At 40.2% G+C, this 17,902-nt stretch overlaps 1 protein-coding gene across 7 annotated transcripts in view; it reads right to left on the bottom strand.

Moving 5' to 3' along the window:
- Positions 1-1,758: 1,758 nt before the first annotated feature.
- ACOT9 (acyl-CoA thioesterase 9) overlaps positions 1,759-17,902 on the bottom strand; it is a 41,945-nt gene continuing 25,801 nt past the window's right edge. For all 7 annotated transcript variants that reach the window (XM_043537980.1, XM_043537979.1, XM_043537983.1 and 4 more), the window contains 8 exons: positions 17,607-17,680; positions 15,499-15,566; positions 13,588-13,699; positions 11,645-11,735; positions 10,332-10,417; positions 9,298-9,385; positions 8,947-9,097; positions 1,759-8,653 (listed from right to left, as the gene is read on the bottom strand). In XM_043537980.1, coding sequence (XP_043393915.1) covers positions 8,565-8,653; positions 8,947-9,097; positions 9,298-9,385; positions 10,332-10,417; positions 11,645-11,735; positions 13,588-13,699; positions 15,499-15,566; positions 17,607-17,680 — 759 coding nt within the window. In that variant the 3' untranslated portion in view covers positions 1,759-8,564. The remainder of the gene's footprint in view (positions 8,654-8,946; positions 9,098-9,297; positions 9,386-10,331; positions 10,418-11,644; positions 11,736-13,587; positions 13,700-15,498; positions 15,567-17,606; positions 17,681-17,902) is intronic.

The following is a 17,902-nucleotide window of genomic DNA, read 5'->3' on the forward strand; positions in this document are numbered from 1 at the left end:
CCCTTGCCTTTCCCCTCAGGTTAGTTCCTTTGTCCCTTCAGGTACTTTCAGCAGTCTTTCTTCTTGGATAGACAATGGAGGAGAGTCAAGATTAACCTCCTCTCCAGCCATAAGAAGGCTTTACCTAAAGCAAGAAACCTTTGTTTGATCCCCATCCCCTACAGAGGAAAAGTACCAGCAGTGTCCAAGGTGGTATTATGTAGCTGGTGATCTTATCACTTGACCTGGTAGTGTCACAGCTACGTCCCAAGATGCCTCTCAGGAAGGAGAGAGATTAGTATCTTCACAGTCTTATTGTTTCTTCCTAATGGCCCATCAAGGCTGTGATGGCCAGGTGTCTGGTGGGTGTCTCGCAAATACACACCCAATTGCAATTGTTACATAGTCAATATTTCTAACTTTAGATACAGAAATGATACATGCATACAAATTGGATAATCACATTCAGTAAATCACAACCTTTCCAATGATACCTTACATGGGCCATCTTGCATAAAATGCTTTTTAGTTATGCCATATGCATATCATAAACATATTTCTATGAAGAACATGGGGTGTAACGTCACACCACCTACCTCTCCCCTGTGATTAGTTACCTTAATATCCATCACAAGAACCTTTAGCAAGTCAACTACCTTAAAGCAAAGCCAAAAAAAAAATTTTAAAGGTTATATGTAGTGGTCCCGTGCTATCCAGTGGGGAGGGAGGCCACTCTCCCTCACCGTGTCAGGCAACAGTAGATGGGCTCATGCCCCACTGGTTAGGGCCAAGTAATCATCAGTCTATGGCTCTCAGTCTCCTGGCAGGGCACACAACAGTTAACAGTCTGGGCTCTGACCCCCTGGGGAGCACAGCAATAAGTAATTGTTAGTCCTAGTCATAGAATCATAGAATATCAGGGTTGGAAGTCTGGGGTTGCAACTCCCAGAAAGAGATATCTGCTCCCTCTAGTGATCCAGCACCAACTGAGCTCCAGAGCTCTCCTCTTATATTTCCTGTCCTGTCCTGGTACTTCCAGCTGGAGGATGGGGCACATTTGGCTCTCCCCATCAGAGGGAGAGGCGTGGTCCCTCACTATCCAGTCCAGAGGGAGGCCATTCTGCCTCACTACACTGTACTACACAATAGCTCTTATTGACCGTAGCTGTACCAAAGGAAATGCAATACAGACAAAAATGAAGGACTGTAATGCTGCAATAAAGAGAAGAATGGGATAGCAGGAAGTACATAGTAGCTTTTAAAAAACAAAAGTTCTTGTCCATATGAATTCATTTTATTGAACAATACACTAATGATTACAGTAAGTTGTTCCCCCAAGGACTATTAGCAGTGTATTTGCTATTACTATCATTAGGCCTGTCTGGAATTGGTAGTCATTTTAAAGTAGGGGTGAGGGCTATATTTTGGTCATTTAGTTGGGATAAATATTTTATTATACAAAATAATGTAACATTTTTAACTAATGTGAAATTCAGTTTTTGCAACATCAAATATATCTTTTACAACATTATACACAGGATTTAACTCCATATAAGTTGATCTCATATGTGCTTGTATATAAACACATACATTAACATGACTTGCAAATTGTAACAAATTTCTTCTAAACAGGTAAGCTTCAGCTGGCCTAGAGTCAGAGATGGAAATACATCTCACAGATGAACTCTGAATACATGCTACCCCACTAATATGTTGAACAGGAACAAGTCTAGAGACACCCACACTTCCTGACAAAACTGAAATAACAAGATACACAAATAACGTATTTCCATTAGTTTATTTGTTAATTACAGTATACACATGGTTATTCATACATGTCTATCATTACTCTAATTGGGGTACATCTCTAAGTCAAAGTCACCAGGAATTTTATGCACACACAGGGCTTCCACACTTATGCCTTCCATTCTATTCTGCATTTGCTAGGTTGGCTTTCTGGACTTTGGCCACAGCTACTGAGGGCAGTTTTCTATTTTTTGTTTTAAAAAATTACGCTAGAGGTGAAGTTGGAAAATATGGTGCTTTATGTATATAGAGTTGCTGCTAAAGGAAAAGGATGGGGACAGGATTGGGTAGCCACTTTAACTCAGCACTGTTATGCAAGGAACAGGATTACTGTACCAAAGTTAAAGTGTAAGAATTAGGGGGCTACTGATAGGTCAGATACAGGTAGCTCTGAATTCTCAGCTTCACTACTTATTTTTTGACATCCACCCATGCTCCCTCTTATGAGGGAGGGAAACACTGGGAGAGAATTTCAGATGAACTTCTGAATAGATCAAACATATTAATTTAGAAAGGGTCCATATATATCAGGGGTTCTCAAACTAGGGGTCGTGACCCCTGAGAGGGTTGCAAGGTTATTACACGGGGGGTCGTGAACTGTTAGCCTCCACCCCCCAAAACCCTGCTTTACCTCCACCATTTATACTAGTGTAAATATAAAAAATGTATTTTTAATTTATGGGGGGGGGGGTCACACTCAGAGTTTTGCTGTTTGAAAGGGGTCACCAATGCAAAAGTTTGAGAACCACTGATGTATATCTTATTGCCCTCCTGTCTGGAGTGCAAAATGGAAGACAATAGGAAATATGTACAGTATCACAACTGATAAAAAGTATTAAATATCACCATATTGTCATAACTTAAAGTTTCAACAGAAAGTTTGGCTGAAAAGTTAGAAGTTCTATGTATGCAACAGGTAGCTAACTCTACCCGTAACTCATTCTAGATAGTGTCAGATGGCATCAGTCCCCTCAACATTTCTGGAGAAGTTGTCTAACCCTATCTTTACACAAAAAGAACAGCTTGGAGGGGAATGACCAAGAGGTAACTGTGCCAGACTGTACCACTTTTACCAAATTATGATAAATTTTATTCAAAGTATGCCTTGTGAGGTATCATTTGAAAACTCATAATTTGTTGATCATTATTATCCTGGTAAAATATGTGTGACAACATTGTATGTAGACGTATGAGATTCTACTGTAGAATTAGCAAATTCTACTGTAGAATTTAGCAAAGCTTTTGACACGGTCTCCCACAGTATTCTTGTCAGCAAGTTAAAGAAGTATGGGCTGGATGAATGCACTATAAGGTGGGTAGAAAGTTGGCTAGATTGTCGGGCTCAACAGGTAGTGATCAATGGCTCCATGTCTAGTTGGCAGCCGGTGTCAAGTGGAGTGCCCCAGGGGTCGGTCCTGGGGCCGGTTTTGTTCAATCTCTTCATAAATGATCTGGAGGATGGTGTGGATTGCACTCTCAGCAAATTTGCGGATGATACTAAACTGGGAGGAGTGGTAGATACGCTGGAGGGCAGGGATAGGATACAGAGGGACCTAGACAAATTGGAGGATTGGGCCAAAAGAAATCTGATGAGGTTCAATAAGGATAAGTGCAGTGTCCTGCACTTAGGACGGAAGAACCCAATGCACAGCTACAGACTAGGGACCGAATGGCTAGGCAGCAGTTCTGCGGAAAAGGACCTAGGGGTTACAGTGGACGAGAAGCTGGATATGAGTCAGCAGTGTGCCCTTGTTGCCAAGAAGGCCAATGGCATTTTGGGATGTATAAGTAGGGGCATAGCGAGCAGATCGAGGGACGTGATCGTTCCCCTCTATTCGACATTGGTGAGGCCTCATCTGGAGTACTGCGTCCAGTTTTGGGCTCCACACTACAAGAAGGATGTGGATAAATTGGAGAGAGTCCAGCAAAGGGCAACAAAAATGATTAGGGGTCTGGAACACATGACTTATGAGGAGAGGCTGAGGGAACTGGGATTGTTTAGTCTGCAGAAGAGAAGAATGAGGGGGGATTTGATAGCTGCTTTCAACTACCTGAGAGGTGGTTCCAGAGAGGATGGCTCTAGACTGTTCTCAGTGGTAGAAGAGGACAGGACAAGGAGTAATGGTCTCAAGTTGCAGTGGGGGAGGTTTAGGTTGGATATTAGGAAAAACTTTTTCACTAGGAGGGTGGTGAAACACTGGAATGCGTTACCTAGGGAGGTGGTAGAATCTCCTTCCTTAGAAGTTTTTAAGGTCAGGCTTGACAAAGCCCTGGCTGGGATGATTTAATTGGGGATTGGTCCAGCTTTGAGCAGGGGGTTGGACTAGATGACCTCCTGAGGTCCCTTCCAACCCTGATATTCTATGATTCTATGAATTCTGGATTCTACTAAGGCATATTCCAATTCTGGGGTAGCAGCCCAAACCAGTTCCTCAGCCAGTGTCCACAAAATCAGATGAACAATCACCTGGTTAAGTGGCCATTCTTTGTCAGAAAGAGGTGTGTGAGCAATAAATTTACATCTTGGCAAACAGACTTGCTGCCGCCTAAGCCCCAGCTCGAGATGATTCTCAAAGAAGAGAAATGCTGTAAGGGAGAACAGAGGACACAAATCCCCCTTCTCTCAGCCTCTCTCTCTCTGCTCATGGCATCAATGACACATGAAGGACCACTGAACTGGGGGAGGGGTCCCGATTGAACGAGTTCAGCCAGTAAAAGCATGTGGTGAGAAAAACCTTTGCTTTGAATTCATTTAGCTCAGGGGTGGCCAACCTGTGGCTCCGGAGCCGCATGTGGCTCTTCAGACATTAATATGTGGCTCCTTCTATAGGCAGCAACTCCGGGGCTGGAGCTATGGGCGCCAACTTTCCAATGTGCCAGGGGGGTGCTCACTGCTCAACCCCTGGCTCTGCCAAAGGCCCTGCCCCCACACCTGAGCCTGCTGTGCCCTCGCTCCTCTCCCTCCCCCCCGAAAGCCTCCTGCATGCCACAAAACAGCTGATCAAGAGATGTGGGAAGGGAGGGGGAAGTGCTGATCAGCGGGGCTGCCGATGGGTGGGAGGCACTGGGAGCAGGGTGGGGGAAGCTGATGGTGGGCTGCTGATGTATTACTGTGGCTCTTTGGTAATGTACATTGGTAAATTCTGGCTCCTTATCAGGCTCAGGATGGCCACCCCTGATTTAGCTTGTAAAAAGTCAGGTATTCATTTGTGTTTTGCCTTTTATTTCTTTCAGAGTAGCAGCCGTGTTAGTCTGTATCCACAAAAAGAAAAGGAGTACTTGTGGCACCTTAGAGACTAACCAATTCTGACTTTTATGCCTCATTACTTGTAATCACAATCTATCTTTCTGTAGTTTACAAACTTGTTTTATTGTTTTATATAAACCAGTGTGTTTGGGTTGAAATGTTTGGGAACTTCATTTGAGATGACAGGGTTTGTGCATATCATTTTCTATTAGTAAAATGACAGACTTTCTATGAGCTTATACTGCACAGAAGGAAAGAGCTGGGGAGTGCAAGATGCATATTTCTGGAGACAAGTCTAGAACAGAGAATTTGCTGGGGTCACTCTGCAATATAATTCAGGAGTGACTGGCTAGAGCACTCATCTCATTCAGCTGCGAGTGACTTTGCCTGCTAGAGGCTATGTGTGAATAGACCAGGAGTGGTTGTTTCCACAGCAAAGCAGTGTGAAAGGCACCCCAGGTTGGAGAACTGAGGGGACACAGCTGTTCAGCAGTCCAGGCTGTACCCTAGGGAATGTCACAGTAACACACTGTGCAGTTGAATTTTGTTTCCTTTTAATATTAATGGAAATGAGCTATATTAAATTCCTTTTAAAAACAATGGCCTGACTTTACTACAAGTGGAAGAGTTCACTCCAGGATTCTGAATTTCTCAAATGTTTTTATCCTCAAATAAGATCCTACTATAGTGCTTAGTTCTATCAATGTATTCCCTTATTGATTGCTGAGTCAGAGACCAAGATTACTTGTTTCTTCTAAGGGCTTCTCCAGATGGTGATGTAAATTACACTCCAGCTTGCTGCACACTAAAATCGCTTTGTGGATAAGACTCTAGACTTGCTGATTTTTAAGGCTAGCGGGTACCATTAGATCATCTAGTCTGACTTCCTGGATAACACAGGCCAAAGGATTTCACCCAGTTAACCCTGTATTGAGCACAATAACTTGTTTGGCTAAAACATCTTTCAGAAAGGCATCCACTCTGGATTTGAAGACATCAAGAGATGAAGAATCCCCCACCTCCCTTGGTAGTTTGTTCCAATGGTTAATCACCCTCACTCTTAAAAATCGGTGCCTTTTTTCTAATTTGAATTTTTGTGTAAAACTTTCAGCCATTGGTTCTTGTTGTGCATTTCTCCGCTAGATTAGATTCGTACCCAGGATCTTCTCCCTCATACACTGTAATCAAGTCATCTCAATCTTTTTGATAAGCTAAACAAATTGAGTTCTTTAAGTCTCTCTCTGTAAGGCATGCTTTTCAGTTTCCAAAATCATTCTTGTGACTCTTTGCCCCCTTTCCAATTTTTCAAAACTGGTCATAGTATTCCAGAATTGGTCTCACTACTGCCATATAGAGAGGTAAAATCACCTATCCACTCTACTCGCTACTTCCCTGTTTATACACCCATGGATCCTATTAGCCCTTTTTGCCACATCACATTGGGATTTCATGTTGAACTGCTTGTCCACTATGAGCCCTAAATACTTTTCAGTCACTACTTTCCAGGATACAGGCCCCCATTCTGCAGGTATGGCCTGCACTCCTTGTTCCAGAATGTATGACCTGGCATTTGGCTGTGTTAAAATGCATTTGTTTGAATAGGTCCAGCTGACAAAGTGATCCAGATTGCTTTGTACGACTGCCCTAACCTCATTAATTACCTCTCCACCAACCTTTGTGGCATCCACACATTTTATCAGCAGTGCTTTTATATTTACTTCTGCATCATTGATGAAAAGCATCAGGCCTAGTACTGAGCCCTGCAGAATCCCACCAGAAAACCCCACACCTGATGATGATTCACCACTGACAACTTCTTTTTGAGACCCATCTGTTAGCCAGTTCTTAATCCATTTAATATGTGCTTTACTGGTAGTGCATAGTGGTAATTTTAAAATCAATGTTGCATAGTACTAATCAAAAGTCTAATATTACATCTATTATCTATATTACTCTTTGGTGGCTCCCTTTCAGTAATTGCCTTTTACTGACTGGATGGGCTGTCTGTGTTTTGCCTCTGTTCCTTCTGATCTTCCTCACTCGGACTTGTCAAGGGTGTAACGTATATGCCAGTTTCTAGACTGCGTGCTTCCACGTGAACTTTCCCTTTTCTTCTTTTGCTGCCATGCAAGAGGTTTTTCTAAGGTACTTAAGTGGAGATTGTTCCATCTTCCTCCACAGCTATCCCATCATTGTTCTCAGCCAGATCTACATCTTCCCTTTGTAATCCATTTTACAGAGGTCCTATTATTTCTCTGAGACTTCAACTGGTGTCAGAGTCCCTCTACAGTGGAACGCTGCTTTCCATTTCATACATACAAAATAATCCTTTGGTGTAGTGCTTCATTATTGCCCACCTTAGTACCAACAAAAAACAGTCTATGGTCCAGCTGAGGATTCTTTCTTCTAGCAATACTCTCTCATCTAGTTGGAATCTTTCTGGGTCTGAGAACACTGCTATCTTTCCACCTCAGGACCTGGCCTGTAAGCTGCTCAACGGGGTCACTGGGCCCTGACTTCTGCATGGATCAGCTCAATCCACTTGCTGTTCTAGCAGCCTCCACACAAAGCTGGAACCTAATGCTCTGTTCTAAAAAGCCTGTCTTCCCCTCCACACGTACACAACACCCTGCCAATAGCCTGTACTGTATTTAACCTAAAAGCTTTCGGGAATAATTCTCTCAGGAATTTGCCCTAGTCATCTTGTGTTTACTGAACTACTTATGTAAAAGAATACAAAAAGGAGTATACGGTACTGGTGGGATCTCCCACACACAGGTATCTGTAAACTTCACATTTGGCCATTTCATTCATTGTAAAAATGAGTGTGTCCTCAAAAGAAACAGGAAACACAAATCATCAATTCTTCAAAACAAGGGCTGCAGCAACGTTGTGAGAGCCCATCAGCAGACAAATACACACCTGATTGCAAGGATTATGACGCAGATGTGCACATCACACTGTCCTTCCGCTGCCCAGATGCACCTATTCCCGAGAACCAATAGGAGGCTGATTTTAACTTAGACAGGACCCTGGGTCAGATTTGCACACAAATAATCAAACAGGATTTCAACATTTGCAGCCCTCATTTTAGAGAGATGATAGCTTTCCTGTATCAGGGACCATAACGAGACGCACAAGTGTGTGTAGGACAGAAGAGATGGGAATGGTGACAAAATTGAGACTTCTCAATGGTAGTATCCCTTTAAAGTTTTCTGGACTATGTTTTTCAATCCCTCTATGCTAACATGAACAGCCTGTCACAGCAGAATTTTAAGGTGGTATACATCTTAACTATGGAAGCTCTAAAAGGAGAGGAGAGGAGAAAGCTGTACAACATCATTGTCAGCCTACAGCTAGTTGTATAAATAGCGCTATTAAATGATTGTCTTTTTGTACAAAAACAGACCACTTTCCAATATGCCTACACCGATTACCACATCACGTAAAAGAGCAGGAATACCATCACTGATACATTGTGCATAGGAAGCTAGCAATCTTTGGCAGAGGTTTCTCCAAAGCTAACAATTTGTTATGGTGCTTCAGTAGTTTTCTCCACTTCTCTGGTTTCTTTCCTGGCGGCACTGAAGTGCCGCTTCCCATCTAAATACAACATGGACTCTGAAATGAAAGGAATAAAGAAAAGAGATAAGAGTGTTTTTAAAAAAATTGTCACTTTAAAAAAACTCAGCCTCTAGAGTATACTGGGCACTACACAGAAGACCAAGTTTGAGAAGCAATATGAAATACATTTGTATCGAATAAATACAGTTTAGTATGAAGGGGCATTTTGTGTTACTCTACCAGTAGTAGTAGTCTATTAAAAATTAAGTATGCTCCACCAGCAGACAGAAAATAGGTCTTTCCCTTCCAAGAACAAAGTTTTAATGAGATGCATTAAAACTGCCACTTACCACCATATGTTTTTGGGACAATCTGTGGTACCTCTCTTTCTGACATAAAAGTGAAATGGAAGACATTGGTAGTCTTGTGCTCTCTGGTATCTGAATCATAAACCTCGCTGTGTACTCTAATCTGGATATAGTTTTTTTCTGTAAAACAAACCTAGACAGAACAGTGGACACAGTTACTATTTTATCGTTTACACTAAAGAAAGGGGACAAGATGGAAGAAGAATTAATTCCACGGCTTGACACTGAAAGTCAGTTTCTCTTTCCTAACTCATTGTTCATTGCCAATGATTGAGAATGAAGACATCAAGCTGAATAAGCTTTATGGCTGTTTGAAAAGAGACCAACTCCTACCTGTGCAGAAAGCAGTAACAGGGATCCAATCTCAACTGGTCTTTGAAACATGATATCGTCTACAGCTACTACATAAGGTCTGGAACCTCTGGCAGAGGGGGGAAGAAAAGGCACTTTGTATTCAAGAGCAGCTACTTGTCTCTGCACAAGTTGAAACAATTTCAATTATTTTTAATGCAAAATTTATCTGAAACTGAGCCACATAAATATAAAAACCAATAAGAATTGCTAAAGAATATTGCCAGGGTGCCAAGAAGAAAACAAATATCCTGAGGGAATGCCAGCATAAAGGTGATGATACATGTACTCCTGCCGCAGTACTGGCTCCCATCCTCTTCTACTACATCTCATACTCTAGCAACATTACGTACGAGAGTCAAAACACAATTTTCTGCCTCTTTTGGTTTGTCTAGTCCTCTTCACTCAGGCCTCACTCCTTCAAAAGCTTACACACGTGCTTAACTTTCAGAATACGTGTAGTCCCAGAGACTTCAATGGGGCTACTCATGTGCTTAAAGTTGGGAAGTGTTTGCAAGATCAGGGACCTAGTCAAGTTTTTAAAGAGTAAGTGGCTGTAAGGTAAAATTCATAAGCCATTCATCAAATCACAGATGTAACAAGATGTAGTACCTACAAGAACCCATATTAGACATTTTTAGCCAGTGTGTGTATCTCCAAGAGTTAGTGATAGTAGCACAGAAAGGCACTTTAAAAATAAAACAAAATTCCATCAGTTACATATTTTCCCAGAAACAGATTGTAAAATCTGAGCTCCAGGACTCTGGTATGCAAATTTAGAGTTATTATGACAATGAAAGGTGTGTTCTGACCCTGATTAAGCTAAAGTTACAGCGGTTACTGATGTGCCCTGCTGTTAGAATAGCCATTCAAACATCAAACCCTTTTCTATCCCAACTATACATATTTTCCATTGACTGCTGAACTCTTACTTTGTAGGTCGGTTTCCCCCTACCCTATTAACAAAACACACAAAATGTTCTGGATTACACAAATACTGAAAACCTGAAACTCACCCATAGCTGCAGGCAGTAGCCCATCCCAGCTCAAATGCTTTTCTCATGAGAAACCCCCCAAAGATTCTATTGAAAATGTTCCGTTCCTGCATTTAGAAACACAAAGCAAACTGGCAACAATATGCATGTACTCACACAACACAGTGGTAAAGCCTGTCAGATTCATCTTTCTTCTTGGTTATGGAATTATACATAGCTCCTATAATGAGTATTTGGCAGCTCTACAGCACAATTAAAACATATATAGAAGTCTAAATGACTCAGCGTGCTTACTTCTTAAGAGCTCACCTCATCCAAAACAAAATCAAAAAACAAAAACAAAAAAAATTGTGGTCAGCCCATCTTAAACACTCTCTGCAGAATCTGTCAGGTGTTTTCACTTCTGTATTTGTACTACTGGAATTGTACATTTGCTAAGCCCTACAGGTAAATCTTTGTAACTTTAGGACAGTGGCTCCGAAACTTATTCCGCCGCTTGTGCAGGGAAAGCCCCTGGCGGGCCGGGTCGGTTTGTTTACCTGCCGCTTACCTGTGCCTGGCCAATGGGGGCTTACCTGGAAGCGGTGCGGGCCGAGGGACGTACTGGCCACCACTTCCCGCAGCCCCCATTGGCCAGGCACAGCGAACCGCAGCCAGTGGGAGCCGCGATCGGCCGAACCTGCGGACGCGGCAGGTAAACAAACTGGCCCGGCCCGCCGGGGCTTTCCCTGCACAAGCAGCAGAATAAGTTTGGGAAACACTACTTTAGGGTTTGCATTGCACAAATCTGTAAGCCTAGTTGGTATATTCAAATGCTAATTTAAAAAGAATCTTCTTCATGGCAGACAAAAGCTGTTAAAACAATATGAACTGTTCAGTCAAAATCTTGTGCTCTCAAATTAGACTAACTAGGGTTCCCACCTTTCTAATGGGTGGTAATCAGACCCCTGAAGCCCCGCCCCATGCTCCGCCTCTTCCCCCAGATGAAAAACCCCCAGATATCAGGGCTTGTTAAATAGCATGCAGATATACAAACCGAAACCCAGACTGTCTGGGTGAAAACTGGATGGGTGGCAACCCTAAGACTAACACTGATGGATACTGTCTCTTGATTAACACCCATTACTCGCAGATGTCTGGGGAGGAATTTCTTTATATATCTCTTCTGATAAATCAAAAGAAATGCTAAAAGTCTTACATTTAGAACTATATTTAAACATCAGAGAAAAAATACAAAAAAGCCCTAGTTAAATGTCTTAGATCCTCCAACCTTAAAGATGATTCATAACTCATTCATTATGATTTTTGTAACACATTAGTATTCCTTCAAATACCTGAGGATGGCAGATCTCCAAGCCCTTAAGTTTTGCATCTTCCATCCATACTGAACTGGGTGGTAGCACACGACTCCGAAAACTTACAGTCCTGTAGAAACAAGGGGTTTTAGGCAATACACTCAATATCCAGCTTTAATGGTGCTCAACAAGCTACAACAGCAAAAATAGAAAAACCCTTTGTGTGTGCACACACACCAAGCAAGCCAGGATTCAAATGGAAAAAATGGAAGTGCCAGTAACAGTTTCTGACAGACTTCAAAAACCACTACTTGATTAATGCAAGTGTCTAGTCTAAGGCCCCGATCCTTCAAACATGTATGCTCATATTTAACTTTAAGTGGATCATTTCAGTGGGACTGTTCACATGAATAAAGTTAGGCTCTGATGCTCAAAATGTTTATGCATATGCCTAAGGGGGAACCATTGCTCTTAAGACTATAAAAACCTCTCAAGTCCCCTGACCTGAAGTGTTTAACTAGCAAAAAACCCCAGCCAACCAAAAAAATCCATTCTACACTCCCTAAGCAATTCCTTCACCTTTTTATTAGGGCAGTGGTTTTCAACCTGTGGTCTGCAGATCCCTGGGGATCTGCAGACTATATGATTTCCAAAGGGGTCCCCACCTCCACTCAAAATTTTTAGGGGTTTGCAAATGAAAAAAGGTTGAAAACCACTGTATTAGGGTATAGAAGATGCAAGATTCCAGATGAATTAATTACAGACACATAGTTTAAGATTTGCAAATTTGTCTAGGGGATTTACACATACATCTGCTAATTTTAAATGGAAGATATGTGTAAATCAACTAAGTAGCCTTGAAAATTTCAGCCATGTAACAACTAATTTTAAGAGACATACATTGTGAATTATTGGAATAAATAAGAGCTCTACTAATGTTATTTCTATAGACATTACAGAATTTTCTTCTGTACTGTTATTCCTGCTTTGTATTAATAAAGTTAGTTCAAGACTGGCTCTGTGTGAGTGCATGTGTCTAACTCTACAGCTGTTCCTTCAGAAAGCTTAAAGATATCATGCAGATAGAGGGATTTTTAAAAAAAATTAAAAATACAAATGGTAATAAAATGTTTCCCTTACCCTTTTTTGTCCTTCCCTTTCCTCCTTTCTCTCACTTCACTTTCTGTATCTTACTTTGACTTTCCTGCTGCCTTTCCAGATTCTCGTTTCACTTCAGATTAAAAATATTACTAATTGTACAAGAATTATATTTTCAGCTTTCTTTTCCCTCTATTATCATCACTTCACTTCTTAATCTTTTCTAATTCTGCCACTTTTCAGATTATTTGCCCCCATCACATTTTTTTAAATCTTTCACTCTGGTTTTCTTGTCTATAACTCATAACCTCTCTGTATCTCTATTTCCCAGACCCCCCATAATCTGTAAAATTAGTATGCTAAGCAGTAAGTCTCACAGGGTGCCAGAATGTATGTTTACAACACACTGTGAGAATCTTGGATCAGCAGGAGCAAAATATTATTATGGCCAAGGAACACCTCTTCCCTTTAGAAGTCTAGCCAGTTATTAAGGCACAAGACTGCAATGCCAGTGCAATAGCTCCAACAGCCCAGTAGGGGGCTAAATTCCTTCTTGTGGTTAAGCATGACTATCCCTTTTTTTAAGATTATTCAATCCTGCTTTCTCAGAAGTCATCTACTGTAACCTTGTTGTTTTATTCTTGACTGCAGCTGCTGCATAGCATTAGCTTTCTTGGATGGCACAAAATTCATTCAGGAACATAAATGGTATATCAGCATATTGATGGTGCTTTGTGCCTGTATCCCAGGTACAGGAGACAGCATCCAAGTGTTTAAGTGATGGGATAGGAAAGCAAAAAGTATCTGCATTCCTTCTACAACTGAGCATTCAACTGCCACATTACCGTCCCTTCTTGCAAGTTATTAGTTCTTCGCCTACTTACCTTGTGTCAAGTGTATTAAGGAATATATTATGAACAGTGGTTCTTTCTTCTGCAGTGGGAGCCATTTTCAGTAAGGATGCAGTGCTGAAATCAACCCTCCTTATCTTGTTCACTAAAGAAAAAAAATTAATTGAGCACAAAGATAGCAGAACATCACTTGGTTTTAAATTGCTTTACAAAGGGGTCAACTCCTCTCTCCATTTTAAAATTCATCACCAGATGAAGTGATTTTTGTATTCACAGTCAGACTATTATCAGAAATTTGCTTTTAATATTTGTCTGCATTAAAGAAAAAAATATAGGGTGTAATCTGCCCCACCGAAGTCAATAGGAGTTTTGCAATTGACTTCACTGGGGCTAGAATTTCACCCATACATTTTATTTAAGTGCTTTATTTTGAAATGCTCACTTAGCTGGTGTGCCAACAGAATTTGTTGGTCTTTTAAACATAGCAATGTACTGCAGACTCATTATTCACATACTAGGATATTCATTTAACCCACTACAGACTGATTCATACTAAAAAATGCAAAGGAACTGAATACTGTGTTTGATATTTCTACTTTTTGTATCGTTGGCAGTATATATATATATATACTCTAAATATTTACTGAAGATAGTGTAGAACTTTGGAGGAAAAGGAGCTTTTAAGAGGCTTCTGGTACTTCATTTGTGTACCCTTTTAAAAATAAACAAACAGGGGACTTTAAAAAACACAGTGTAATGAGGCTTTTGCAAGGATCTGTGCCTTATACTTTTTTTTTAAAGTTGGTTTTATCATGACAAGTTCCAAGGGTCCTGATACTGCAACCCATCCCTCTTATCTCCTTCAATAGCATTTCTATGGTTCAGTTAATTAGCTGCTCATGCATCTGGATTTCCCCACAAACTCATGTGGTTACTGTGTATACGGTACAAAGAACCAAATTTATGAGGACATGAGTTATGATGAAACCAGTTATTCCAGCCCACAATTTTCAGATTTTAACTTAGTTGGCTATCTGAACTCAGTAGAGCAGTTTTGAACTCCTCTAAAACAAGGTATTTTTGAAGCAAACTTTAATTAAATAAAAATAGTCACCAAGGGTGAGTCAGAAAATGAAAAATCAGTCATACATAGTACATGCTGCCACAAACCCCAAAGATTTACCATGTACATACAGAAAGCTAACAATGACTTCCTCTCTATCTTATGTCTTGTGCAGTGAAATATACTTAGAATATAAAGGAACAGTCCAACAACTAGTCATTTTGGTTGCCTCTGGTTTTGGATGCCCAAGTTGAGATACCTGAAAGAGCTCTATTTTCAGAAGGTGATGAGCACCCAGTTGTTGAAAATCAGGCCCCTCTAAAGTGTCGAATTGGTTGTCCAAAGATTAAAGCACTGAAAATTGAAATCAATGGGATTTACGTGCACACTTAATGTTAAGCATGTGCTTAAATGCTGTCCTGAATAGGGGCTTTAATGGGTAAGATATTATGTGATTCAATTTAGATAGTATAGCCCTCGGTGTGCCACAGTCCAAATATGAAGACAAGATGCAGCAGTTCAGGAAGTATGATTTATTTAATTAACATATATACAGTTTCCTTACTCTCACTTAGTTATTCAGCACTTCTGATGTACTACAATAGCACATAAAAATTGATATGACTAGATATGGTCTAAAACAAAACCCTGTATCTGAGGTAAGCTGAGGGGGAAAATGTTTCAAAATCCAGATTCAAAATTCATGGTTTGGACTCATCTCCAGGTACTAGCAGGTGTGTGAGGTGGAATAAATTTGATCTTAAATAAATTAAGAGCAACTCTTGCTAGTAGAATTTCTGAACTCCGCTCTCTCTCGGTTACTGCAATGAATCCATACAGAGTTTCCCACTACCATAAAGTATACATGAAGTATTACATACATTCTCCTTTCCTGAAGATTTCTTCCTCCTCTGGGCCCTCAGGAATTAATGGATTAACAAATGCTGGCCTATGGATATGAATTATTTTTAAAGTGATATGCTTTAGAAAAAATTGTCATGTAAATGCACAAGGGGAAAGATCAATAGACATTCCTTCATCATTGCTTCGTCCACAAACAATCTAAGAGAGAAAGACATAGCTTTATCACAGATAAGATGACATCTAAAAGAAATAAATAAGTTTCATAGGATAGCTGGTGACACCGGAAGGTCACCCATCGGCTCTATTGCTCAGCCGATCTCAGACTGTTAACAGTTCTCTAGTAGAATTAAAAATGAGTCCTCATAGCATTTATACTTCTTAAAAAGTTAAATGATTACCAAAATTTTCATATAAGAGATTACAGCAGATTGAAACCATTTAGAAGTACAGTAAATTCAAGCTGTGATCTAGGATTGTCTAATAATTGTCTAAATAGTTGTCTAAAATAATGAAATGAAAGAACTTGAAAAAACCTGTAGCAAGCCTTCAGCCATAATTTATTCATTTCAGCAGTGGCCTTATCAGCAACCAAAAGCTGTTTACCACTTTTATACAGCTTATCAAATAAGAACATAAGAAGCTGCCTACAGTCCAGTTCATTTGTTTACTGTGCTGCATAAATCTACAATGCCTAATTATATAGATCAAATTAACATACAAATCTTTTGCATAGCAAGATGACTGTTTACTCTTCGGAGCCCTCCCTCTCCGTAATTTGGAAAAGTTACTTCTGTTCTTAAATTGTTAACTTATGTTCAGACTGGATACAAAAAGATACATATATGCTATGTTTGCATCATGCTACACTGCTGAGGCAGCTTCTCTCTGTTCCCCAGATTTACTAACTTTCCAAGCATGCTGCAAAGTCCAGGTTTTCTCTTTCTGTTCTCTTACTACAGAGGAGGGAGCTGGGCTGAGGTGGTCTTTTTATATTATTTTGTATATTTTATTTTTTGGAATAGTTACCCAGATCTGAGGTTAGGAAGGATGGTACAATGACTGGAGAACTAGCCGAGAACCTGGGTTGCCCATGGCCAATTCCTGCTCTGCCCCTGCCATCCTCTTTGATCTCAGTAAAGTTACTTACTCTCTCTGTACATCACTTTCCTGTCTGTAAAATGGGAATAATAGCACTTCCTACCACTTTAAATACATTAAAAACTGTAAGGTGCTCAGATAGTACAGCAACAGGACCCATTTAAGTACCTAGGATAGATAGATTATAAACTTGAAGAAATAAACATGTGACCATATTACTATGTCAAGGACATGGAATTATTTTAATCACAAAAATATTTTTCTATTATTATGCACACAAGAAGTTGTTAAACCTATTATGAATAGAAAGATGTACGATTTTTGAAAATTGCAAATTAAACAGGGAAGAGATAGACGTTTTAGTTAAGCCTCCCACAGCAATGCTAGTGTCCTAAAAGCCAAAAGAGAAAATGATCAGTTTGTTTGTTTTAAATGACCAAGCAAAATAATATGTGGGAAGTAAAACCAGCAAGATGGGGAAATGTAAATTAGAATTTTAAAATTCCTTCAGAATCATTAACAGTCCCAGTTATTAGTTACACAAGTTTTGGGTTGAGAGAGTCCTCTAAGGAACTCCCAGCATTTTCAGTATGGTATTAAAATTATATTTGTGAGTGACCATTTACAAGTTGGGTAACAGCCCTTCCCTCCCTTGATACAGGGACCAATTAATTCTCATGGTTACAGTAGATTCCTGGTGGACTTTTCCTTCTGGCATGTTAATCAGGTGTATTGTTTAAATTCAGGGAAACACCATTTCTAGAAATGGGTCAAATGCCAATTATAGTTTGAAAACCACCAACAGCACTCGGTGTACAGTTCTAAGAAGCTAACTGTAGACCTCCTCTCCCTCAAGCTCTCCCCAAAAGAACCTGAAAATATACTGTCTATTTCCTAACCAAAAAAAAAGGCAAGTATATGATTTACTTATAACTAAAGCACATATAAAAGTTAGAGCATTTGCCACTTTCCAACAACAACAATCTGGATTATGTGGTTTTCCCAGTTTCCCATACAGATAAATTACCTCTTGTTTTCTGGATCACGGGCCACCATGACAAAGGTTGCATCTAACACAGGGCTGTAAGTATCATCATGTAACTAAAACAGAACAAACAAAACCAGTTTTAATCTCTACAAAAGTGACGTTGTTTAACAGGCCACCCAGTTCATACTAATAATGCAGTTAAGATGTTGTTTGCTTTCACATTTCACCCCTTTCCAGTTCTCTTGCAATGGACCTAAGACAAGAGAAATGCTCAACATAATGTTCTATTTCAGCAGAACTGCAATGCAACTATTCAGCAATGATACAGGTTACAC

The sequence above is a fragment of the Chelonia mydas genome, chromosome 1 (genome assembly GCF_015237465.2).
Source record: "Chelonia mydas isolate rCheMyd1 chromosome 1, rCheMyd1.pri.v2, whole genome shotgun sequence".
Classification (NCBI taxonomy): domain Eukaryota; kingdom Metazoa; phylum Chordata; order Testudines; family Cheloniidae; genus Chelonia; species Chelonia mydas.